Source organism: Trachypithecus francoisi, unplaced genomic scaffold (genome assembly GCF_009764315.1).
Source record: "Trachypithecus francoisi isolate TF-2019V2 unplaced genomic scaffold, Tfra_2.0 Lachesis_group10, whole genome shotgun sequence".
NCBI lineage: Eukaryota > Metazoa > Chordata > Mammalia > Primates > Cercopithecidae > Trachypithecus > Trachypithecus francoisi.
In genome coordinates, this window is record NW_022681455.1 from 78943041 (window position 1) to 78969229 (window position 26189).

A 26189-nucleotide genomic window follows, 5' to 3' on the forward strand; every position below is an offset into this window, starting at 1 on the left:
AGAGAAACCACCTACCTAATAATATGTCAACTGAATGAAACTATTTTGCTAGGAATTCAGATCTCTCAACGATTAGGCCCCCAACTATCACCTTAATTTGATCTCTTCCTCATTCCTTCCAGATGTACTGTTTTCTTAGCCTCCAGGCCTCAACCTAGAATGCCACACACCTTAATTCAGTATAACAAGATACTCCCTGACCTTCCAGGCTCTTCAATGCCACCTTTTTTTTTCTTCTTCTTCTTCTTTCAGGTCAAGGGTTAATTCTCTCTGCTCTAAAATTCCCAAGCATATTTTATGTACATACTGCATGACTTTTATCCTGTGCCACCTAGTGTAATAACTGTAAACAGATTTGCTCTCCCTGAATGGCCTGTAGCCTCTTTTTCTTGCTTTGTTTTGAGACATGGTCTCACTCTGTTGCCCAGGCTGGAGTGCAGTGGTGCGATCTTGGCTCATTGCAACCTCTGCCTCCCAGGCTCAAGCGATTCTCCTGCCTCAGCCTCCCAAGTAGCTGGGATTACAGGTGTGCGCCACTACCACTGGCTACTTTTCATAGTTTTAGTTGGAGACAAGGTTTCATCATGTTGCCCAGGCTGGTCTTGAACTCCTGACCTCAAATGATCCACTCACCTCGGCCTCCCAAAGTGCTGGGATTACAGGTGTGAGCCACCACGCCCAGCCCAGCCCGTAGTCTCTTTAAGTGTATTCCTGTTGCCCATACGATGCTTGGCACAGTGGGCCACATGTAAAAGATGACCAAAAAATACTGACAGGAGGAAACATACTGCAGGTTATAATTTAACTATTATAAGGGTCCCAGAGATCGTCAGGAGACTTGCCCGTGCCCTTTTTCTGTGGGTTCCATGAGCAGCTGCCATCCAACCCAGGCCCTGACACTCCCTAAGGTGGATGGATCATGTGTGGACAGATGTGAATGTGGGCGACAAGCTTGATAACATCTGCCCTGCTGTGAATTGTTCCAACTAAAATAACCTACTTTGTCTGCATTCACCAAAGAGGCCTCAGGGTTGGAGAAAACAATCAAATCAGACATTCTGCAGACGATGTTCTGTTAACTAAACCAGTAAATATTAACTTAAACATAAATTATCAAGACCTGGTAAGTGAGTGAAAATCATTTTTCTCCTTCACAAGCCATTCTTGACTCTCCAGGAAGAGGAAATGCAAAATAATTTTTCTCTCCCACATCATGACCCTGGCTATTTCCATTAGCCATTACAGTTTGTGGTAGCCAGGGGCTCCACATACAGGTTGAACATCCCCAATCTGAAATCCAAAATGCTCCAAAATCTCAAACTTTCTGAGTAAACCAGACAGAGAGGACCTCATGGAGCTGATGCGCTTACAGGGGGAAAAGCAGACAGTTACTTACATATTTACTTGTTAAATAAAAGTGATAAGTATAATGGAGGAAAAGCACAGGTGAGTGGATAATACATTGCACAGGATGACCTGACCTAACTTTTTGTTTATCTGCAAAAATGGGAAGGCCAAGGATGGTTTTCCTAAAGACCTGACATATGAACCCGGCTCTGAAGGATGACGATGCAAAAAACAAAAGAAAGTAAGTTTTGAAAGAAAAGGGGAGATCCCTACAGAAGGTGGGAAAAGCATTATTATTAATGATAATAAAAAATCATTCTTGGCTGGGCACGGTGGCTCATGCCTGTAATTCCAGCACTTTGGGAGGCTGAGGCAGGTAGATCACCAGAGGTCAGGAGTTTGAGACCAGCCTGGCCAACACGGTAAAACTCCATCTCTACTAAAAATATAAAAATTAGCCGGATGTGGTGGTGCACGCCTGTAGTCCCAGCTATTTGGGAGGCTGAGGCAGGAGAATCACTTAACTCGGGAAACAGAGGTTGCAGTGAGCAGAGATCACGCCACTGCAGTCCAGCCTGGATGACGGAGCAAGACTCTGTCTCAAAAAAAAAAAAAAATTATTTTGACCACTATTTCTCTTTAATTGTTCTTTCTATCTTGTTTCAGTTTTGGAGGAACCATAATTCTTTTTAGCATAATTCATCAGTTTGTCTCAAATCAAAGATCTGGTTTCCTACAGATTCCCCAATGCTTTGCATATGAAAAATAATCTGGCTTTCAAACTATAAAACCAAACAGCTATCAATGTACTGTATATAGTTAGCTCCTAAAACCCATGGCATACTTTCATCATTTGAGAGACGTTTATAAACTAAGATAATATTTACTGAGCAGCTACTATGTGCCAGTGGGCCAAGTGCTCTAAGGCCATTTTCTCATTCAACACTCAACAGATAGGCACCACTGTCATCATCTCCACTTTACAGATGGGGAACCCAGGACAGAAAGGCTGAGTCGTCCAACAGCACCTGGCTTGTAGGTGGCAGAGTCAGGACTGGGACCAATACAAGCAGAAGACTTGAAAGTCCATACTAATTAGGGCCTCATCCCAACATTCTGCTGCTGGCCAAATACATCATGTAATTCCACATCTCCATGCCTTTGCTCAGGCCATTTACTCTACCAGGAATGCTAATCCTTCCTTCTTCCCTTCCCACGTCCTCATAAACACATGTTCTTCTTCTAAAACCCACCTTAAACATACTTCCATTGTGAAATGCCGCCCTTTTCTTTTCTCTTTTTTTTTTGAGACAGAGTCTCACTTTGTCGCCCAGGCTGGAGTGCAGTAGTGAGATCCTGGCTCACTGCAACCTCTGCCTCCTGGGTTCAAGTGATTCTCATGCCTCAGCCTCCTGAATAGCTGGAATTACAGGAGCGCGCCACCACAACTGCCTAACTTTTAGAATTTTTAGTAGAGACGGGGTTTCACCATGTTGGCCAGGCTGGTCTCGAACTCCTGACCTCAAGTGAGCCACCCACCTCAGCCTCCCAAAGTGCTGGGATTACAGGCATGAGCCACCACGCCTGGCCTGCAAAACACCCACCTTTTCTAGATTATAAACTGTAAAGATAAAGAAACAAAAGTAAAAATAAAGGAAAAAAGAGCCTGCTCTTGCTGTGGCCTGGTAATAATTTTCTAGAAAGAGCCACTGACAAACAAGGGCAAGAAGTTACCTAGAGAAGGGACTGAAAGAAAAGAGAAACAGGCATTGCTAGGCCATCTCCAGTTGCGAAGCACCTGATCGACCAAATCTCTGGCTTGCAAGTCCTTCATTTCTCCTACATACTCTGGGATGGTGGGCACGAGCATGTGCACCAAATCCCTGCACAATCCAGTCTATGTGCAGCTGTAGTGTGTATAAAGGAACAGAACCAGGCCTCCCCTGCAACAAGCCTTCATCAGCTTCCTGCACCAGCCTGCCTGAGAATTCAACAGGAGTTTACTTGTCGGGATGGACGCAGCCTTGGGAAAGCCACAGCCTGCTAAAGAAGATACAACCAAGGCCGGATTAAGGGAGGCAAGAAAAAGAACTGGAGGGACGGGGACGCTTTATAACCAGCTGCAAGGGGAAGATGTTTAGGGAGGCAAACAAAAGCAGTGCATTTCCATGAGCTTCATTTAATATATATTTAGCCTTCTCATTCTCAGTAATTGAATGCATTATTTATTTTGGCCAGCAATTGCTGCCTGTGGCTTTCAGGAGAAAAATAATAGGCTTTTAAGGTTTAGCACCACAGCAGTTAGAGACTTGAGTAAAAATCATCGATAAATTATTAAACATGAAACGGACTCCACATTCCCGCTCTCCTGCAAGAGCTGAAAGTGACAGAGGAGGCAGACGAGGAGCTCGGAGTCCTGACACGGAGGGTGCTGTTTTTATCCATGCACAGTGTATGGGGCTGTTCTTACACCAACTGTCCCTCGGTGGGGACGGAGGATGTTATAGGAAGCGCAACAGGGAGAAATTACTCACAGCTCTCCTTTAACACTTCTTGGGAGCACCAAATCTTTGATAAGGGGGATAACTTTATCCAGGCAGAGAATTTTTGTTTCGCTTTTTCAAAAAAAATTACCATGAAGCCCTATATGGAATCTAATCATAAATTTCCCGATATCCACAACATTCAAATCCATGGTCCTGATTTTATAACATTGGAAGAAGAAAGATCTAGGCTTCCAAAGCATCCATGCAGGTTCTGGTAAGTGGTGTCAGAGCTTTGGTATCTGCAGCTCACAACTGGTTCCTATTCTTGCAGGTAAAACCAACTCAGGTGTGCCTACCTAGGTCCACCATTCCTGAGCTTTTAAAGAAGGAACCCATTTATAAGCAGATTTAAAATTTCTAATATCCAAGAAAGAGTCTTCTAATTTTCATCCTGTGCATCACTAGGTTTTTGGTGGTGACTGTTAATTTTTGTTTCTCACTAACCCATTGTTCTTTTTTTTTTTTTTTTTTACTGTGTTGCTCAGGTGGTGCGATCTTGGCTCACTACAACCTCCACCTCCCAGGTTCAAGCAACTGTTGTGCCTCAGCCTCCCGATAACCCATCATTCTAACCAAAGCAAGCAGTAGGAGAAAGTTCCATGTTGACCTACACACAATGAAGACACATGCCTGTCCTAGTGGGGAGAGGGGGTATCACAGACAATAAGCAAGTAAACAAACATAGTAAGAAAGCATCGGATTGTGGAATGTGCAACGATGATAATGAGGATGATGCTGCAGAGGTGACAGAGTGGGGCGGGGCGGCTACTCTAGCTAGAGTGGCCAGCAGAGGCCTCCATAAAGAGCTGTGGCTTGTTCTCACCATCTGCCTTGTCATTAAAAAAAATACAACTATCTGGGGAAAAATCATTGTAGAAAGAGCGAACAAACCCACAAAGGCTCTGAACTGGGAGACCACTGACTATGTTCAAAGGACAAAAGCAGGCCTGTGTGGCTAAAGCAAATAGGAGATGAGGATGCAGGCAGTTGAGGATGGAGGTGGGCAGGCACCAGCTCACAGGGGAACTCGAGAAGCAAGTGTTCAGCTGCACTCAGAAGCTACTGAAGTTCCCTGTGAGTTAAAAGCAAAACCAAGCAGAGTTTTAAAGGTTCCTGGGCAGCAACCATGTATGAAGACTTCACTGCCCAGAGTTGCTCCAGTTGAATCAAGACACAGATGATCCCCAGAACTTCCGTGGCAGTGGTTCAAAGAACGGAGGAGTGACCACTCTCCAACTGGCCCAGAATGCCCTACCAAAACAATGGCAACAAGTGGTGAGGTGCCAGCCTTGGCATAATCTGTGCAGTTGTGTCGGGAAAAGAACCACCACTGAATACCTCAGTCCACCTCCTATGGCGCAATGGAAGTGCCCCAGCGTTCCTTTAGGCTTCCCAGTCAATGCAGTGGTGAAGAGGCATAGGCCTTGAGCCAGACAGATCAGGGGCTGAGAGCTGGCTCAGTGACTCAGGAGTGGACCTACCCCAAGCAAGTTAGTTGGCCACTCTCTGCCTCAGTTTACTCACCTGGGCAATGAGGCACCAACCACAGCACCGGCCCCATGTGGCTGCTGGGAGGATGAAATGAGATAACATGTACAAAGGGCTTGCCACATCACAAATGCTTCATAAATGTCACGTAAAGATTTACCCTCTGTGTTATGGCCTGCAGGGTGGGTACCGTGCTGCTGACCTGCCTGCATGCCCTTGGTGTACACCATTGCAGTAGGTAACCAGGGTGTCCTGCAGCAAACACTGGGGCTTTCCACCTGAGTGCCTTCTCTTGGCTCAAGTATGGAGCAGGCCAGAATGCCAGGGGGTTAATATCTCAGAAGCAGCGCTCTGTCAGTGACAGATGAGAATAAAGGGAAAATCACCTGTCTTCCTTGCCCTTCAGGTGGAGAAACACTGGCTGTGTCTGACAACACCGCCCAGATAGGAATGAGCTTCAGCTGCCCACAGAACAACCTGTTCGATGGTGCCTGTTTTTCTGGCTGCCTTTCCTTCCCTGTCTCATCTCACATCACCCTTCTGATAGCACTGAGATCACCTTCTCCCAAATAAACGATCCTGAGCATCCTTGCCTAATGGATGGCTTTGGTGCCTAGTATGGAAAGGTCCATCTTGGGCAGAAATTTCATCTGTAACAGCAAACTGTAGGGTATTTGTTCTACCACAAATTAGATGGTACTTGTGTGTCTCTGGGGTTTCAAACACACAAACATCAACAACAACAAACACACATGAATGTGAAGCAGTCCTCATGTCTCACATTCCCCAGGTGTGCTGAGCTCAGGACATCTGAGCCACACGACCTGATCTGTCCTAGGCAGATTTAAGAAGGTTCTTACAGGAAGACATCTGTGCTCTATGATCTGACTCTATAAATGCATATGTGTCCAGTGCTTCCTAGCAGAGAAACAAATTTAAAACTCATCACTTTTTTTTTTTTTAAGACGGAGTCTCGCTCTGTCGCCCAGGCTGGAGTGCAGTGGCCGGATCTCAGCTCGCTGCAAGCTCCACCTCCCGGGTTCACGCCATTCTCCCGCCTCAGCCTCCAGAGTAGCTGGGACTACAGGCGCCCGCCACCTCGCCCGGCTAGTTTTTTTTTTTTTTGTATTTTTTAGTAGAGATGGGGTTTCACTGTGTTAGCCAGGATGGCCTCGATCTCCTGACCTCGTGATCCGCCCGTCTTGGCCTCCCAAAGTGCTGGGATTACAGGCTTGAGCCACCGTGCCCGGCAACTCATCACTTATTATTCATTTTTTTCTTTCCTCCTTAAAGGAATCTCTCTTGGTCGAGCGCAGTGGTTCACGCCTAGAACCCCAGCACTTTGGGAGGCTCACTGGAGCCCAGGTGGGGGATGGGAGGAACATTTGAGCCCAGGAGTTCAAGACAAGCCTGGGCAACAAAGCGAAATTCCATCTCTATAAAAAATAAAAATAAAAACATTAGCTGTGTGTGGTGGTGTGTGCCTGCAGACCTAGCTACTCGGGAGGACTGCTTGAGCCCAGGAGTTCGAGGTTACAGGGAACTATGATTGCACTACTACACTCCAGCCTGGGTGACAGAGCGAGACTCTGTCTCTAAAAAAGAAATATTTGTCTCTCTCTACACACATATGCACACACCTCAGTCAGTTTTCCTAAACAGCAAGGGACTGCCCGAGATGAGAGAATGATGGACTTACCTTGGGAGAGGCACTGGTTGGCCAAGGCCACCTGACCAGAATGCAGGTAGAGATTGAGACGTGTGAAGATGCCCGCCAGGGAGGGGATGGTGATGAAGCAGTAGGCAACACAGGCCTAGGAGAAGGGAAGAAACATTAATGCTGGCAATGCCACGGTGGCAGAATCATACTCCCGTTTTCATCCCTCATGTATTTCCAAGTAAAGAAACTTACAACAGTGAATCTCCCCATTCTGAGCCCCAATTTTCCCCTCTTGTACAACTCTGCTATGTCTGACGACCCTCGAGGAGGACGGGGGTGTGAGGGGAGTGAGTGATAATGCAGGAAAAACCAATCCTCACCCATCATCATGGGAAGTAAATACGTAGCACCTAACATTGATAAACTGAGAAATAGCTGTTTAAACCAATTACTTAAAAATATGGAGATAATTAGAAGTAGTTGCTAAAGTTTGAGGTGGCTGACTGAGGAAAGACAAGCAAGGTGACAAAGGGCAGAGCCAGGATGTTTATTTTTTACCATAATCTTTTGAGATGGACTCTCGCTCTGTCGCCCAGGCTGGAGTGCAGTGGCGCGATCTAAGCTCACTGCAAGCTCCGCCTCCCGGGTTCCCGCCATTCTCCTGCCTCAGCCTCCCGAGTCGCTGGGACCACAGGCGCCGCCACCTCGCCTGGCTAATTTTTTGTATTTTTTAGTAGAAACGGGGTTTCACCGTGTTAGCCAGGATGGTCTCGATCTCCTGACCTCGTGATCCGCCCGTCTCGGCCTCCCAAACTGCTGGGATTACAGGCGTGAGCCACCACGCCTAGCACCGTAATCTTTTCAATATAATTTCATGTTTAAAAATACAGACACATATTTATTTATTTATTTATTTTTTACTGATAATTTTTATTTATTTATTTTTCATTATACTTTAAGTTCTAGGGTACATGTGCACAACATGCAGGTTTGTTACGTATGTATACATGTGCCATGTTGGTGTGCTGCACTCATTAACTCGTCATTTATATTAGGTTTATCTCCTAATGCTAATAGGTCCCGGTGTGTGATGTTCCCCTTCCTGTGTTCAAGTGATCTCATTGTTCAATTCCCACCTATGAGTGAGAACATGTGGTGTTTGGTTTTCTGTTCTTGCGATAGTTTGCTGAGAATGATGGTTTCCAGCTGCATCCATGTCCCTACAAAGGACATGAACTCATCCTTTTTTTATGGCTGCATAGTATTCCATGGTGTATATGTGCCACATTTTTTTTTTTTTCTTTTTTTTTGAGATGGAGTCTCGCTCTGTCTCCAAGGCTGGAGTGCAGTGGCTGGATCTCGGCTCACTGCAAGCTCCGCCTCCCGGGTTTATGCCATTCTCCTGCCTCAGCCTCCCAAGTACCTGAGACTACAGGTGCCCGCCACCTCGCTCGGCTAGTTTTTTGTATTTTTTAGTAGAGATGGGGTTTCACGGTGTTAGCCAGGATAGTCTCGATCTCCTGACCTCGTGATCCGCCCGTCTTGGCCTCCCAAAGTGCTGGGATTACAGGCTTCAGCCACCGTGCCCAGCCATGCCACACTTTCTTAATCCAGTCTGTCACTGATGGACATTTGGGTTGATTCCAAGTCTTTGCTATTGTGAATAATGTCACAATAAACACACGTGTGCATGTGTCTTTATAGCAGCATGATTTATAATCCTTTGGGTATATAACCAGTAATGGGATGGCTGGGTCAAATGGTATTTCTAGTTCTAGATCTTTGAGAAATCGCCACACTGTTTTCCACAGTGGTTGAACTAGTTTACAGTCCCACCAACAGTGTAAAAGTGTTCCTATTTCTCCACATCCTCTCCAGCACCTGTTGTTTCCTGACTTTTTAATGATTGCCATTCTAACTGGTGTGAGATGGTATCTCATTGTGGTTTTGATTTGCATTTCTCTGACGACAAGTGATGATGAGCATTTTTTCATGAAAAAACACAGACACAAATTTCTTTCTTAAAATTTTGAGCAGGGCTGGGTGCAGTGGCTCACACCTGTCATCCCAACACTTTGGGAGGCTGAGGCAGGAGGATCACTTGAGGCCAGGAGTTTAAGACCAGCCTGGGCAACCCAGTGAGAATCCCCAACTCTACAAAAAACAAAAAAATTATCCAGGCATGGTGGTTACAGTGAGCTATGATGGTACCACTGCACTCCTGCCTGGGTGACAGCGCAAGTCCCTGTCTCCAAAAATAAATACATGAATGAATAGATATATAAATTTTGAGAAGCATCACATCTGATAAAATTTTCAGCTTCAAGAAGCTGAAAATGATTTTTCGTTTTTTTTTTTTTTTTTTTTTTTTGAGACGGAGTCTCGCTCTGTCGCCAGGGCTGGAGTGCAGTGGCCGGATCTCAGCTCACTGCAAGCTCTGCCTCCCGGGTTCACGCCATTCTCCTGCCTCAGCCTCCCGAGTAGCTGGGACTACAGGCGCCCGCCACCTCGCCCGGCTAGTTTTTTGTATTTTTTTAGTAGAGACGGGGTTTCACAGTGTTAGCCAGGATGGTCTCGATTTCCTGACCTCGTGATCCGCCCGTCTCGGCCTCCCAAAGTGCTGGGATTACAGGCTTGAGCCACCGCGCCCGGCCGAAAATGATTTTTCAAAGTTTAACATCAGGCCGGGTGTGGTGGCTCACGCCTGTAATCCCAGCACTTTGGGAGGCCAAGGCGGGCAGATCACTTGAGGACGGGAGTTTGAAACCAGTCTGGCAAGCATGGTGAAACCACCATCTCTACTAAAAATACAAAAATATTAGCTGGGGATGGTGGCGTGCGCCTGTAATCCCAGCTACTCAGGAGGCTGAGGTAGGAGAATCGCTTGAACTTGGGAGGCGGAGGTTGCAGTGAGCTGAGATCGCATCACTGCACTCCATCCTGGGCGACAGAGCAAGATTACGTCTCAAAAAAAAACAAAAACAAAGTTGGGCATCATTTTTATCTAGAGGAAAAAAGGTCTTTCAGTTATAAGAACAATATTATTATACATATTTTTATATTAGAAACTATTTTATATTTTATAATGTTATAAAATATGTGTTATATTAGTATATGAGAAAATGAAAGCTAATCCAGCTGGCAATAAAAATGCAGATCCGGCCGGGCGCGGTGGCTCAAGCCTGTAATCCCAGCACTCTGGGAGGTCGAAACGGGCGGATCACGAGGTCAGGAGATCGAGACCATCCTGGCTAACACAGTGAAAACCCCCCCTACTAAAAAATACAAAAAACTAGCTGGGCGAGGTGGCGGGTGCCTGTAGTCCAGCTACATGGGAGGCTGAGGCAGGAGAATGGCGAAAACCTGGGAGGCGGAGCTTGCAGTGAGCTGAGATCCAGCCACTGCACTCCAGCCTGGGCGACAGAGCCAGACTCTGTCTCAAAAAAAAAAAAAAAAAAAAATGCAGATCCATCGCTCATTCACCTTCCCCACAACACATATTAAAATTCAGACTCATTTAACCATTTCTCTTGAAAACATTAGAAAATGGATCATTCCACAGATACAGGGAAAAATTAATGTGAAAAATCAATACTAAACCATTCTTATCATGACACACTCATCTTTCCCTGGGAAGAGTAATTTAGTAACCCGCAAGCTAAACAGCCCACTGGAGTTCGAAGTCCGACAGTCCTTATCTTGAGAACGTACCCGGACAAATGCAGCCGTCTTTCTGGAATGATTTCCTTTCATTAGTTTTCTTGTCTCCATTGCCAACCGGTTCACACTCTGAATTTGTTAATAAAACAGAAATGGTAATGAAGTGATGGCTGATTGGGATGGATGTCTTCCATAGAAATTTGAACATTAACTACATACAGGTCAATGAGAACAAGCTTTCTAGGACCAAGACTGGTTAGCACTAAACCCTGAAATACCACAGGGGTCATCAGGCCTGGTCCAGTCACGGCTTGAGCAAACATCTCCAAGAGGGTGGAACAAAAGGCAGTGTTTGCTACGTTAGTCATGCCTTTTGATCAGCATTATCAGTGACCATTTTCTGGCTTAATGAATAGCTGGGACTCACTTACTCCATTTCCAGAAATCCTACCACACCAAAGTTTAAGAATGTAGAGATCTTAAGAGACACCTCCAAAGCATACCATTTAGACAATCAGACCACACCATTCAGCTATACAATACCAACAATAAGAACAATAACGACAGTAGCCACATCATCACTAATAAGTGTTCCAAGCACTATTTAAGAGCTATACATTCATTGGCTCACTTAAGCTTCATAATCCCAGGGTGGATACTATTACCTCCCCTGTTTTCCAGATAAAGTTTCTAGATTTAGGTCTTAAGTTTAGTTGTGCTAAATAACTTGCTAACCAACAAATAAATACATATGAAAGTTATTCTCCTTGAATAGACATGAAATAATGAAAGAGCTTTAGGGAACCCTTCCACAGATATAAAAGGTGTGGACCTGCGGTTCCCAAACTGTGCACCATGGCACCCTAGGGTGCTGCAGCAAAGGCAGCAAATTCACAGGCGTGTCACAGTTTTTTAGGATAACACAGCAATATTTGTTTGTTGCCACTTTGCAAAGCACTGGTGCAAGGCTGATTTGATGATAGATTGCTTTATATCCCTTATAGCCACATCATATATTTGTAAAACTTGTTTTTTGTGGCTACTGTGATCAAAAGCAAGTTTAAGAGCTATGCAAAAATAAATGTAAAAAAAGTGAATGTGAAACAAGAAATAAGAATAGCATCACCAATCTAATTCCAAACTTTATGAAGCTGTGATATGCCTCATAAGTACACACCCATCATTACTAATTATGGCTAAGAAAAAAATAGGCCAGGCTTGGTGGTTCATGTCCTAATCCTAGCACTTTGGGACGCCAAAACAGGTAGATCACCTTAGGTCAGGAGTTCAAGACCAGCCTGGTCAAGATGGTGAAATGTCATCTCTACTAAAAAATACAAAAAATTAGCCAGGCATGGTGGTGGGCACCTGTAATTACAGTTACTCGGGAGGCTGAGGCAAGAGAATCACTTGAACCCAGGATGTGGAGGTTGTAATGAGCCAAAATCGTGCCATTGCACTCTAGCCTGGGCAACAGAGCAAAAACTCCATCTCAAAAAGAAAAGGAAAAAAGGTATTATTTTTCTTTCAATTTATATATATATTTTCTTCAAATGGCTATCAAGTTGTAAGAGCATAAATACTCAAGTTGTCTGAACCTAACTTCTTTTTTTTTTTTTTTTTGAGATGAAGTCTCCCTTTGTTGCCTAGGCTAGAGTGTAGAGTGCAGTATCACAATCTCTGCTCACTGCAACCTCCACCTCCCAGATTCAAGTGATTCTTCTGCCTCAGCCTCCCAAGTAGCTGGGACAACAGGTGCCTGCCACCATGCCTGGCTAATTTCGGTATTTTTAGTAGAGACAGGGTTTCACCATATTGGCCAGGCTGGTCTCAATGATCTGCCAGCCTCAGACTCTCAAAGTGCTAGGATTACAGGTGTGAGCCATCACATCCAGCCTGAACCTAATTTCTTTTTTTTTTTTTTGAGACGGAGTCTGGCTCTGTCGCCCAGGCTGGAGTGCAGTGGCCGGATCTCAGCTCACTGCAAGCTCCGCCTCCCGGGTTCATGCCATTCTCCTGCCTCAGCCTCCCGAGTAGCTGGGACTACAGGCGCCCGCCACCTCGCCCGGCTAGTTTTTTTGTATTTTTTAGTAGAGACGGGGTTTCACCATGTTAGCCAGGATGGTCTCGATCTCCTGACCTCGTGATCCGCCCGTCTCGGCCTCCCAAAGTGCTGGGATTACAGGCCTGAGCCACCGCGCCCGGCCAATTTCTTAATAAACAGGTCCGTTATTAATTCTTTTGGTCTGAGAGCACCATAAAAAGTTACTGAGAGATGCCATGATCCAAGAAAGTTGGGAACCTCTTGTTAGGTAAGAAGGGGCTCCTTCTGGTTAGATTTCTGTAAATCACTTAACTCTGTCGCTGGCATGCAGAAATGAGAAAATGCAAATCTCACAGAAAAACAGATCAATAAAACCAAAGTTGTAAGTTTATTAACCTTTGAGAAAGCACCTTTCATACCATAGAGAACAGTAACAAAACAGGACCAGAAGAATCCCAGATTAAGGCTGGGTACAGTGATTCACGCCTATAATCCCAGCATTTTGGGAGGCCAAGGCAGGAGGATTGCTGGATGTGAGGAATTTGAGACCAGCCTGGGCAACACAGTGAGACCTCATCTCTCAAAAAACAGAAAAACAAAAAACAAAAAAAAACCAATATTTAAAATAGCTGGGCATGGAGACTTGAGTTGGTAGTCCTAGCTACTCAGGAGGCCGAGACAGGAGGATTGCTTGAGCCCAGGAGTTCAAGGCTACAGTGAGCTATGATTGCACCACTGCACGCTAGCCTGGGTGACAGAGACCCTGTCTCTAATAAAATAAAATAAAAATAAATGATTGGCATGTAGATGATCAATAAACATGTATTGAGAGAAGAAAGTAACGAATGAAAATACTTACGTGAATCAGCTGCACAAGAACAGGCTCCAGATTGCAAAACATTGACCTAGACTCAACATAAAAACTCAGCTGCTGTTCAAAATCACGGCCAAAGGAAACCTAGAATCAAGGAGAAAGATGCTGAAGGGGACAGTGGTATTTTTAGAGGGAACACAAGCACATGGTATGACTGAAATATTATTATTGCCACCTCATCTTTATGACATGGGCACTGGACTAGAACATAAGAAGTCAGAGGGTATAAAGCAGAAGCTCAGAGTGTACATAGAATTTTCCAGGCTCCGAAGGAAACCACTGGAAAGGGAATAATGGGATATTGTTTGTCAGCTGTGGCCTTTTCACAGAACATGAATGGGGTTATTGGGGGCCATTTATCAGAAGGTTTGCCGTCGTAACGGTCACACCTTTCTGCTTCCTGATGGGGAGCCAACCTTGGCAGCTCACTGGTGGCTACAGAAGCCATAGATGGAAGTTTCTCCACCATTAAACCATCACCTCATCTCCTATTTCTTCAAATTTATGAACAGCTGGTTAGTAAGAAAAACTTTACTGTTCATCAATCATTTTTGTCCAGATGAGGTTTAATATCGTCATTTCCATTACAGCTATCATGTTTCATATCTGATTTCCTTATATTCTTTTCCATAATAACTGGGCACCTTTCAGACAATGCCGTAAAAAGATAAAACACCACATGATGAGTACAAAAAGCAAGGACAACGGAGAGTGACCTGGGAAAATCCATAGGTTGGTTTTCTAACACAGGAATTGAAAGGCTAATCCTGAATTTTTATCAAAATCGGTATTTCACCCACAGAGTCAGGTGGACTAATCAACCCGCATTATTGAACAAGTCAGAATTTCAAGGTTATTTTCAAATTGATCTCGTCATTTTCGTCTCTGTCAGCTTTAGTCCTGACTTTTCTATTAAAATAGAAGATATTGGCAGCAGTTGGTGTTTTGGCACCCAGAATGAAGGCGAAGACTGCTCAGGCTGGGAGAGTATAATGGTGGGATGTTCCCCAAGGAGGCTGCAGGACTCCCTCCCACTCTGCTTGCCTTTCTGCAATGTCTCCTTGGACTACCCGCATCAAAAGGCAGAGGCTCTTCCCCTCCAGACTGGCCTTGTGACTTGCTTTGACCCACAGATTGCAGTAGAATGTGGCCAGGGTTTACTGTGTGATTTCTTTTTTTTTTTCTTTCCGAGATGGAATTTTGCTCTTGTTGCCCAGGCTGGAGTGTGCAGTGGCATGGTCTCGGCTCGCCGCAATCTCTGCCTCCCGGGTTCAAGCGATTCTCCTGCCTCAGTCTCCCGAGTAGCTGGGCTTACAGGCATGCACCACCACACCCGGCTAATTTTGTATTTTTAGCAGAGACAGGGTTTCACCATGTTGGTCAGGCTGGTCTTGACCTCCTGACCACAGGTGATCCACCTGCCTCAGCCTCCCAAAGTGCAGGGATTACAGGCGTGAGCCACCGCACCCGGCCTCACTGTGTGATTTCTAAGACTTGGCCTTAAAATGCCTTGCTGCTTCTGTCTGTGCCTTCATAGAAGGCAACACCAAGTAAGAAAGCTCAATTGAAACCACTGACTGAGAACAGTGGAGAGAAAGAGAGGACATGGAAGAAAACCAAGATGGCCGCAGCCCATATCCAGCACCAAAGTCCTGGAGAAAGGAACACGGCCACTGTGGATCCTCCAGCCGAATCGTGCCACACCAGTGCCACACCAGTGCCACACCACACTGCCTGCAGCAGCCTGGTTACCGAGCTGATCCACAGTTTAAGAAAAAATAAAAAACTCATGCTGGGTGCAGTGGCTCAGGCCTGTAATCCCAGCACTTTGGGAGGCTGAGGCTGGAGGATTGTTTGAAGCCAGGAGTTGGAAACCAGCCTGGGCAACATACCAAGACCCTCGTCTCGAACCCACTCCCCCCGCCACAAAAAAAAAAAAAAAAAAAAAAAAAAGCCCTGTTATTTAAAACCACTAAGTTTTGGGATGAGCTGTTACTCAGCAGCAGATAAGTAAAACAGATGGGGAGTGGCTATCTGGCGTTTTGCCTGCCCAGCATAGTTTCCATCACCATCGGATGATTTGCATCAGCTGCTTCAGGACACACCTTCTTTCCACTCTCCGCCCTCCTGACGCAGGTCACCCAGGTGTGCTTGGGGCCACGACCCATGTTAATCCAAAGAGACTCAATCCCAGGACTTCGTCGGAGCCCCGCCTGCTGGGCTGCAGAGCCGGGGGAATGGAAACCTGGAGCTGTGGTGCAGCAAGCCCAGCTGAGCTGGGGGCCAACGGGGCAGAGTCTGGGGCTAAAGACGGACAGGGAAGGCAGGTCCTGATGACATCCGGGAGACCCTGAGCCCGGCTGCTGCTTTGGAGAGTTCCAGCCCCCTGGACTTTTTGTCCCATGAGCCAAGAAATCCCTCCTCCCATCACCCACCACATCCCCCCACCTTTTTCCTCTTAAGCCAGTTTGTCTTGGCTTTCTTTGCCCCCAGGGGAGTCCTGGCTAATGTAAGATGTTTTCTAATTTCATCTTATCTCACTAAGAATGAAAAGCACCAGAGAACATAATGTTAACTGCTTTTGCCAGAATAAGGATAAACAATTACATCACACTTCCAAGTGCACTGAAACTTTTTCCCTAAGACTTACCATTTTTATAAATCCATTAATCAAATATGACAGCATTCTTTTTTCATCCTCAAGAGTGAGTGCACTAAAATCAATAATTGTACATAATTAACAGATGAAAGTTTCTAAAGAAGAAAATACACAAGGGGTAAGTAATTTAACGGGTAAGAACATTTTGCATTTTCTAGATATAAAAAACTCCCTGTTTATTTTTCCTTTGATAAGAATACATAATCACAATTAACATAATTTAAATATGTTTCTCATTTCCCTCAAAGATGCTGTTCTCAAGATAGATATATTATTAACAAGAAAAGAAAAGGTAACTTTCACTTCTTTGGAACTTGGGCAGCAAGGTCTAATGTCAAATTCTGTACTTCAGGGAAATTTCACTGAACATTTAAAAAATAAATGGAATTTATTTTGAATTTCCAGCAGGGTGTGCTGGTTCACACCTGTAATCCCAGCACTTAGGAAGGCAGAGGTAGCAGGTTCGTTTGAGCCTAGGAGTTGGAGAGTTGGAGACTAGCCTGGGCAACATGACGAGACCCCATTCTCCCCAAAAAGGAAACAGAAATATTTCCAATGTACAGCAAAGTTGAAAGAATTTTCCAGTAAACACACATACCACCCACCATCGAAATCCTGCCATCACCGTTTTGTTTTACACATAATTATCCATTCCCCTCTCCATCCATCAATCCGTCTTATTTTTTTGATATATTGTAAAGTAAATCTCAGGTCTCAGTTGCTTCTATTTAATAGAAAATTTAACACAAATATAAGAAAGAAAAAGTCACATCATTACAGTTTTGATTATACTTGTGAAGGCCTACCAACAGTTCCCCAAATTTATTTTTAAAAAATTTTAAGAGCCCAGAGAAAACAGGAGTCGGGTTTTTGCTTCTCGGTTTGTTCTCGGAGAAAACGTTTTGGCAAAGATTGCCCACTGTCCTTCAATACAAATGTCCACTTTGTTCTTTTTTTGTTTTTGTTTTGAGACGGAGTTTCGCTCTTGTTGCCCAGGCTAGAGTACAATGGCGTGATCTTGGATCATGGCAACCTGTGCCTCCCAGGTTCAAGCGATTCTCCTGCCTCAGCCTCCCAAGTAGCTGGGATTACAGGCATGTGCCACTAAGCCTGGCTAATTTTTTGTATTATTATTATTATTTAGTAGAGATGGGGTTTCACCATGTTGGCCAGGCTGATCTCAAACTCCTGACCTCAGGTGATCCACTCATCTTGGTCTCTTAAAGTGCTGGGATTACAGGTATAAGACACCACACCCAGCCCCACTTTGTTCTTAGAACAACATTCCCTAGCCTCCTTCCCAGTTAGGGGTGGCTATGGGACAGTTCTGAACAATGGGATGTGAACACAAGTGATGTGTGAGCCTTCCCAGCTTTGTCCCTAAAAGAAAGCTGCTGCTCCCCAATGCCCACAGGCCAGAACGTGGACATGGTTTAGGTACATCAGCTTCCAGGAAGAAGACAAGGACAACAGCCCAGATAGATTGGGAGAACAATAAGACAGAAATAACCTGAGTCGCTGGATGATGTTTGAAAGAAGAGCTGCCCTACCCCTACCTTCTGGTCTGTCTACTATGCACAATTTTAACAAGAGAGAAATCAACCTTCTATTTTACTTAAGCCAAAACCTGATATCTCACGAATCTAAGTGCCTTTCTAGATGCTTTCTGTGTCTTTATTTCTATTTTTGTCCACCTAAAGTCTACCGGTTCCATTTTTATGAAATGCCTCAACACTTTGATTTTCATAACTACCCATGAATTTGAAAGCACAAAAAATCATAGAAGATTCTAAAACACAGAGAAAACAAAGAAGAAATACAATTCGTCTTGTTGATGGTTAAGTTCCAAAACAATTTTCTCCATTCTTGTAACATTTTCCAGTAAATCAAGCTGCTGTGTTTAAAAATTCTTTGGGGACTAAAATTTCAGCCACAAATAAGCAGGAATTGCCCTAAGCACAGTCAAATGAAAACATATTTTAAAAATAAACAAACAAAAACCAGAAAGCAAAGCAGTGACTATTCAGCCTTTGACTGAAAGGTAACGCCTGTGGATAGGCCTTAGCCCAAGTATACCGAGGAAATAAAGTCCTTCATGTAAGAAATGTAAGCAGTTTCATTTGAATTTCAAATAATTGGCTAATAAAGAGATGAAATAAAAAGGCTATGTTACTGGATGAGTGAGCTCATTATTATATTATCTGCTGCTCTCAGAAATCTCCAAGAGACATGGAGTTTGAGTTCACTTGAATGAAACCAGCTTTTTACCCGCAACATAAATTCCTTTCTAACAATATCTGCCACGTCGCTTTCTCAAGAAGGTTACCCTCAGCCTCCTTCCTCTCCTGGACTGGAATGTCTTCGTTAGCAAGAATCTTAATACCCCCAATAAAGTAATATTATTCACAGTGGCAGCTTAAAGAATCATTCCCTAATGTTCTATTAGGTGGCATTAAGACCCAATCCATGTTATATTTCAGCTGCAAGCATGGCTTACTTCACGGAGTCATGCATGGTCTTGCAAATATGCAAAAGGGCATTCAAAATGACCGGGTCCTTCGTGGGCTCTTGTTGATGCCTAGGAGACATTTAAAGATAAAAGTCAAAGTTTTGTCCACTGACAGCACTGTAAGAGTGGATTCAGTTTTCATCCATTGTACACACTTGAAAAGCAGCAAATTATCCAGCTGGCATTTCACCCAGCCCAGTTTACCAGTAATGAGCCATGTTCTCGTTGTCTCAGAATTCTTTTTTTAATTTTTGAGATGGAGTCTCTGTCATCCAGGCACACTGGGTGTGTCACACCCACATCCAGTGGTGTGACCTTAGCTCACTGCAGCCTCTGCCTCCTGGGTTCAAGTGATCCTCCTGCCTGTCTCCCAAGTAGCTGGGACTACAGGCATGCGCCACCACACCCGGCTAATTTTTGTATTTTTGGTAGACACAGGGTTTCACCATGTTGGCCAGACTGCTCTTGAACTCCTGGCCTCAAGTGATCCACCTGCCTCAGCCTCCCAAAGTATTAGGATTACAGGCATGAGCCACCACATTTGGCCCAGAATTCTTTAAATAACAAGTTTGCTCTTCTACACACATGATAACTTCTCCTAAGTGCAAAATCACAGAAAAACTCTTCCCTTTCCTAAACCAGGTGGGCTAAGGGCAAACCTGTTTTCTTTGTTTTTTGTTTTTTTTTTCACCATGCTTCTCATACCTTCTGAAGCTTCCCACCACCTGTCTGTCACTGTTTTTAATTGGCAAATTTTGCCAGGCAAAATTATTCATTTGGTTTTTCAAAAATATAAAAGGGCAAACTTATAACAAATATTTAGGTAAGTAAATTAGGTATATTTATTCCAAGCAAATTAATTAGGAATTAATATCAATCCTTAGGAAGGAATTAATCTTTTAGAAAGATGACAAGAAAAGCTTAAAACATTTGAGCACTATCAAACTCAACTTTCCAAACTGAACCATATCTATATATACTTAATATTTAAAGTAACTGTAGCCTTTTTTAACTTAACCTTGTCCTAAAAAATAATATATTGTACATGAAATCACATTAAACTATATACTGCCTAATACATTTAAAATAAATATATAACTTTAAAAATAAAAACAGACCAGGTGCGCTGGCTCATGCCTATCATCCCAGCACTTTGGGAGGCCGAGGTGGGCAGATCACCTGAGTTCGGGAGTTTGAGACTAGCCTGGCCACCATGGCGAAACCCTGTCTCTACTAAAAATACAAAAAAATTAGCCAGCCATGGAGGTGGGTGCCTGTAATCCCAGCTACTTGGGAGGCTGAGGCAGGAGAATCGCTTGAACCCAGGAGGTGAAGGTTGCAGTCAGCCAAGATCATGCCACTACACTCCAGCTGGGTGACAGAGTAGGACCCTGCCTCAAAATAAATTTAAAAAATAATAAAATAGGCCGGGCACAGTGGCTCACGCCTGTAATCCCAGCTCTTTGGGAGGCCGAGGTGGGCGGATCACGAGGTCAGCAGATTGAGACCATCCTGGCTAACACGGTGAAACCCCGTCTCTACTAAAATACAAAAAAATTAGCCGGGCGGGGTGGCGGCACCTGTGGTCCCAGCTCCTCGCGAGGCTGAGGCAGGAGAATGGCATGAACCCGGAGGCGGAGCTTGCAGTGAGCTGAGATTGCGCCACTGCACTCCAGCCTGGGCGACACAGTGAGACTCCGTCTCAAAAAAAAAACAATAATAATAATAAAATAAAAATAAAACCCTAGCTAGGCAAGGTGGCTCACACCTATAATCCCAGCACTTTGGGAGGGTAAGGTGGGTGGATGGCTTGAGTCCGGGAGATGAAAACCAACTTGGGCAACATAGAGAAACCCTGTCTCTACAAACAATATAAAAATCAGCTGGGTTGTAGTGGCACACACCTGTAGCCCCAGCTACCTGGAAGGCTGAGGCAGGAGGATCACCTGAGCATGAGAAGGTCGAGGCTGCAGTGAACCATAATTGTGCCACTGCACTCCAGCCTGGATGACAGAGACCTTGTCTCAAAACAAAAACAAAAACAAAAACAAAAACACCTTTTTTCCATGTACCACCTTAAAATTATTTCATGTACCACTAGCAGTCGGGCAGTTTTGGGAAACACAGATTTAATCAAAAAAATGAAAATAACTAAATTTGATTTTTTTTTCTTTTTTGTTAAAGAGCTAAATTTGAAAACTGATCACAAATTAGTCAGCTACATAACTAAACACTGAAGATGAAAACCTTTCTAGTACCGGTGCCTTCTTCATAAGTATGTACGCCCTGATTTGTATCCTTAAAAATGTGACTCTTGAGGGAATTTATCAAAAGACTCCTCCTTCTAAAAACATATCAAAGTAAAATGGAGCTGCTGGCAGGGCTCATGATAACGCTAGTCTGTCTCCTTAAACACGAATGACAAACTTTTATCATGACTGCTGCTTTTAATGTGGCTTTCCTTCCAGTGTAGTTTTTTGTATGAAATACGTACACATCACTCGGCCTCAAAGTGCAAGAACTGATTTTTTAGCAACAGGTTTCACAAGGGCACTGGGAATCAAGGCTTCCGCTGCACGCTGTGGCACTCACTTGATAAAGGCGTCCATGATGCATTTGCAAACCTCCACCCGCACACTCTCTTTTTGGAACATGTCCAGAAACGGCAGAAATTTTTCCTATAAATAAAGCAAGCACTCCATATGCAAATGACACAAGTTACTGGAAGGAAAGAATCTGTGGGTCTCTTTCTCTGTGGAGGTCAAAAAAGCAGAACAGAGGTTCATCTTTCTGAGTCAGGTCAGATGAGAACTCCTCTGAAATCAGGGAGAGGACCTGACTGGGCTTGTAAAAAGCTGTTACTGAGCCAGGCACAGTGGCTTATGTCTGTAATCCCAACACTTTGGGAGGCCGAGGTGGGTGGATCCCTTGAGGCCAGGAGTTCAACACCAGCCTGGCCAACATGGCAAAACCCTGTCTCTACTAAAAATACAAAAATTAGCCAGGCGTAGTGGTGCATGCCTGTAGTCCCTGCTACTTGGAAGGCTGAGGCAGGCAAATTGCTTAAACTCAGGAAGGTGGAGGTTGCAGTGAGCCGAGACCGCTCTGCTGCACTCCAGCCTGGGCAACAGAGCAAGACTCTTTCTCAAAAATAAATAAACAAGCAAACAAACAAACAAACAAAATAAAAAGCTGTTACTATTAAAACAACTTATATGCATTCCAGGGATTGGTGCTGGGACCAGTTAACATTTTGGTGAGCCATCCCAGCAACCTTTGATGACCATAAGCTTTTCCGGGCTAGGCAGACTTCAGTCTTTTTACGATTATATTGATGAGCAATGGAAGAAGAGTCAGAATACAGCTGTTCAGAGATGGCCTCGAAATTGGACTGCCTGGCTCTGAATCCTAACCTTGGTGACTGTGTGACTGTAAACAAGTTGCTCTACTTCTTCCTGCATCAGTTTTCTCATTTGTAAAGTGGGAATATGGTAGGTGCTCCCTTATCTGCGGTTTTGCCTTCCAGAGTTTCAGTTACCCTCGGTTAATGGCCATCTGAAAATATTAAATAGAAAATTCTAGAAATAATTCATTCACTTTTATTTTTATAGTATTTTATTTCTTTGAGACAGAGTCTCGCTCTGTTGCCTAGGCTCGAGTGCACTGGTGCAATCTCGGTTCACTGCAACCTCAGCCTCCCCAGTAGCTGGGACTACAGGCATGCACCACCACACCTGGCTAATTTTTTGCATTTTTAGTAGAGACAGGGTTTCGCCATGTTGGCCGGGCTGGTCTAGAACTCCTGATCTCAGGTGATCTGCCTGCCTTGGCCTCTGAAAGCGCTGGGATTCCAGGTGTGAGCCACCACGCCCAGCCTCATTCATTTGAAATTGAGCGTTGCTCAGAGTAGTGTAATGAAATTTCACACTATACTGTTCTGTCCCACCCAGGCTGTGAGTCATCCCTTTGTCTAGTGTCTCCACATTGTAGACGCTACCCGCTTGTTAGTCACTTAGTAGCTGACTTGGTCATCGGATTGACTGTCATGGTATCACAGCATTTTTGTGTTCAAAGAACACTTATTTTACTTAATAATGCTCCCAAAGTACAAGAGTAGCGATGCTGGCATATCGTTATAATTGTTCTACTTTAGCTATTGTTGTCAATCTCTTAGTATGCCTAATTTATAAATGAAACTTTATTGTAGGTATGTATTTATAGGATAAAACATAGTACACACAGGATTCAGCATGATCTGCGATTTCGGGCAACTCCTGGGTGGTCTTGGAACATATTCCCCCTTGATAAGAAAGCAGTACTGTAGTGATCACTCCTACTTCCCTGCAGTGGTATGAAACTGATGTGAGGCAATACTTGTATATTTCCAGAACAGTCCTTGGAGGGTGGTATATGTCCAATAAATATTAGCTGCTATGATTAAAATAAAAACTCTTACAATCCTGTGAGCATACATAAATGGATCCTGGAAGAGGGAAGTGAAGGGAGAGACACAGAATGTTACTATACAGAGAATAACCTAGATTCCTACTTGCCCAGGGCACTGAGCAAACTTGAACAGACATCGCAGGATATTTTAAATTTTTGAGGGAAACATGGTAAATCTCAACTGTCAGACACTGAAACAACTACCAGCTCAATGTGTTTCATAGTTTTAACATTAGGCTATGTGATTAAAAAGCAAGTGCTCTGTGAAAATCACTGTGGAAGAGCAAAGTAAGAGAAGGTTGTCCAGAGTGTTTCGAAGGTTTGAGAAGTTGTGTAACGCCCAACAGAGCACATCTCCCATAAGTAAGGAATGAAACAGAAATAATATTTTTCTCTCAGTTTTGTGCATTATTTTTTCAAATACTGCTTAAGCTGTTAAGACATAAATACTTAAGTTGATCAGACCTAACTACAAGGAACTGCGGAATATTTCTTTTGGCCTGGGGCATCATGAAAACATTACTGAGACAAGGTACAAATTTCCAAAAATAATCAAGAAATGCTACTTACCACTGAGAAAAGAACTGAGAAGTCATGAAAGTAGGCAATAACTTTCTTAATTATTAACTGAAGCTGTAAAACAAACAAACAAAAATCTTATTTTTAAAAACTTAATGTTTAAAAATTTCTTTCTGGTTCACATTCTCTCATGAAAACCTGAATTTTTTTTTTTTTTTAAAGGCAATCACTTTTCATAATTTGCAATTATAACTACAATAAGGTAAGCCTGGATTGTTCGACAAATGGTAAACTGGGCTTAGGGTAGGCTCTGTCTCAGTCTGAGTTTGCTCAATGACTCTGTATATCCTACTTTCTAGTCCTGGGGAAGTAACTGAGTCTCAGTCTCAGCTTCCTCATCCGTGAATTGGAGATCAAAGCAGTAAGGACTCAATGGAATGGTTCATGGAAAGCCCTGGTTGCAGTGCCCGCCCTTAGAAAGTTCTCCATTAATGTCAGCTATTGTTATTACTTGAATAGTGGGCAAACTTTTTCTATAAATGTCCTACATTCCACCACAACTACTCAACACTAGTGTAGTGCAAGAGCAGCCATTGCCAACATTAAATGAATGTGCATTAAATGAATTTGTGACAATAAAACTTTATTCACAAAAACAAGTGGCAGGTTACATATAGCCTACGGGCTGTAGTTGGCCAATTCCTATTCTACATCATCGTGTGGCCCTGTGTTTCTTGATTACTCACTGGAGAGGATTTGGACAGAGTTCGCTGGTAGATTTAAAGGCCAAGGTATTACCCAAGGACAGTGGCACAGTCTGTGAGGTCTGCCTCAAAAAGGCCCAGATACTGATGGTTACCGCCCCTCACTCTGTGATGCACAGTCCAGACTGAAAGGTTGACAGGGTCTTGGTCCAGGAGAGCCAGGGAGATGCTGTTTCTAAATAAAATAGAACTCCCTACCTCTGGGTGCTATCAAGAAAATGTACTGACAATTTGTTTACACTAAAAAAACTGCTGTTTCAATAATTTCCAAAGAAAATCTCTCACGTTCTAAAAACAGAACATGAAGAACGTTATGTGCCCATTCCATAATTAGGCAGCTTACTAGGTCAGTCAAGCAAAAAACTAATAAAGGACTTCAAAACTTCATCATAAACAGTGCTCCAAGGCATACCATTGTAAGACACTGCAATGCTGTCTGGTTGAAATAGTTTCTGAAGCACAAAACACCTAATCCCTTTAGAACAAGAAATTTTTTGTTAACACTTAAGCACGGCTACACATAAACTGTGATTTTAAAAGATAGGAGTTTTTTCCCTTAATATTTCATTGTAAAAATGCTCAAAAATAAAGAATATTGAAAGAATTATACAAACACCCATTTATTTACCACTTAAGACTCTACAGAAGCTAGTATTTTAATTTACTTTATCTCCTCACTTATCCATCCATCTAATGATACAATTTGTAAACACACAGTCCATCCACTTTTTAAAACCTTTTTGTTTTATTATTATTATTTTTTGAGACAGGGTCTTTCTCTGTTGCCCAGGCTGGAGTGCAGTATGGCATGATCTCAGCTCACTGCAGTCCTGACCTCCTGGGCTCAAGCAATCCTCCTGCCTCAGCCTCCAGAGTAGCTGGGACCACTGGTACTTGCCACCACCAGCTAATTTTTGTATTTTTTTAGTAGCGACAGGGTTTCACCATGTTGCCCAGGCTGGTCTTGAACTCCTGGGCTCAAGCAATCTGCCCATCTCGGCTTCCCAAAGTGATGGGATTACAAGTGTGAGCCACTTCACCTGCCTTTAACTTTTTATTTTGAAATAATTTCAGACTTGCAGAAAAGCTGAAAGAATAGTACTGAGAACTCCCACATATTCTTTACCCAAATCCATCAATTTTTAATATTTTGCCGAATATGCTTTCTGGTTCTATGTAAAACATACTGTTTTTTCCCTGAACTATATGAGAGTAGATTGCATGAATCATGCCCTTACCCCTTAACACTTCCTTTTTTATTTCCTAAGAAAAATCATATTCTCTGACATTTCCACTTGCTGTTATCAAATCGGGAAAGTTAACACTGATATAATGAAATCTAATCTAATTTGAAATCTAATCCAATCTGTTGATTGCCTCAATTAGTCTTTTCTGACATTACTTTTTTCCATCTTCTACGCAGGATCCAGTCTGAGATTGCACGCTGCATTCCATTTTCACGTCTCTTTAGTCTGTGTTAATTCACAAGTTCTTCCGTCTGTCCTTGTCATTTATGGCAATGGTATTTCTGGGGTTTTTGGTTTTTTATTTATTTTATTTCATTTATTTATTTAATTTTTAGTTCAGTTCAATCAGAGACAGGATCTCACTCTGTCACTGAGGTTGGAGTGCAATGGTGCTACCATAGCTCACTGCAGCCTCCAACTCCTGGA

General features: G+C 43.5%; 1 protein-coding gene across 4 annotated transcripts in view; it reads right to left on the bottom strand.

Annotated features, from left to right (window-relative positions):
• Positions 1-26189, bottom strand: part of VPS35L (VPS35 endosomal protein sorting factor like) — a 151344-nt gene that overhangs the window by 43856 nt on the left and 81299 nt on the right. For 3 of the 4 annotated variants that reach the window (XM_033217848.1, XM_033217847.1, XM_033217850.1), the window contains 7 exons: positions 23804-23866; positions 21380-21465; positions 18776-18856; positions 16270-16333; positions 13605-13703; positions 10753-10830; positions 7081-7195 (listed from right to left, as the gene is read on the bottom strand). In XM_033217848.1, the coding sequence (XP_033073739.1) occupies positions 7081-7195; positions 10753-10830; positions 13605-13703; positions 16270-16333; positions 18776-18856; positions 21380-21465; positions 23804-23866 (586 nt within the window). Of the gene's footprint in view, positions 1-5369; positions 5462-7080; positions 7196-10752; positions 10831-13604; positions 13704-16269; positions 16334-18775; positions 18857-21379; positions 21466-23803; positions 23867-26189 lie in introns of those variants that run through there. The other variant, XM_033217849.1, reaches the window with a different exon arrangement.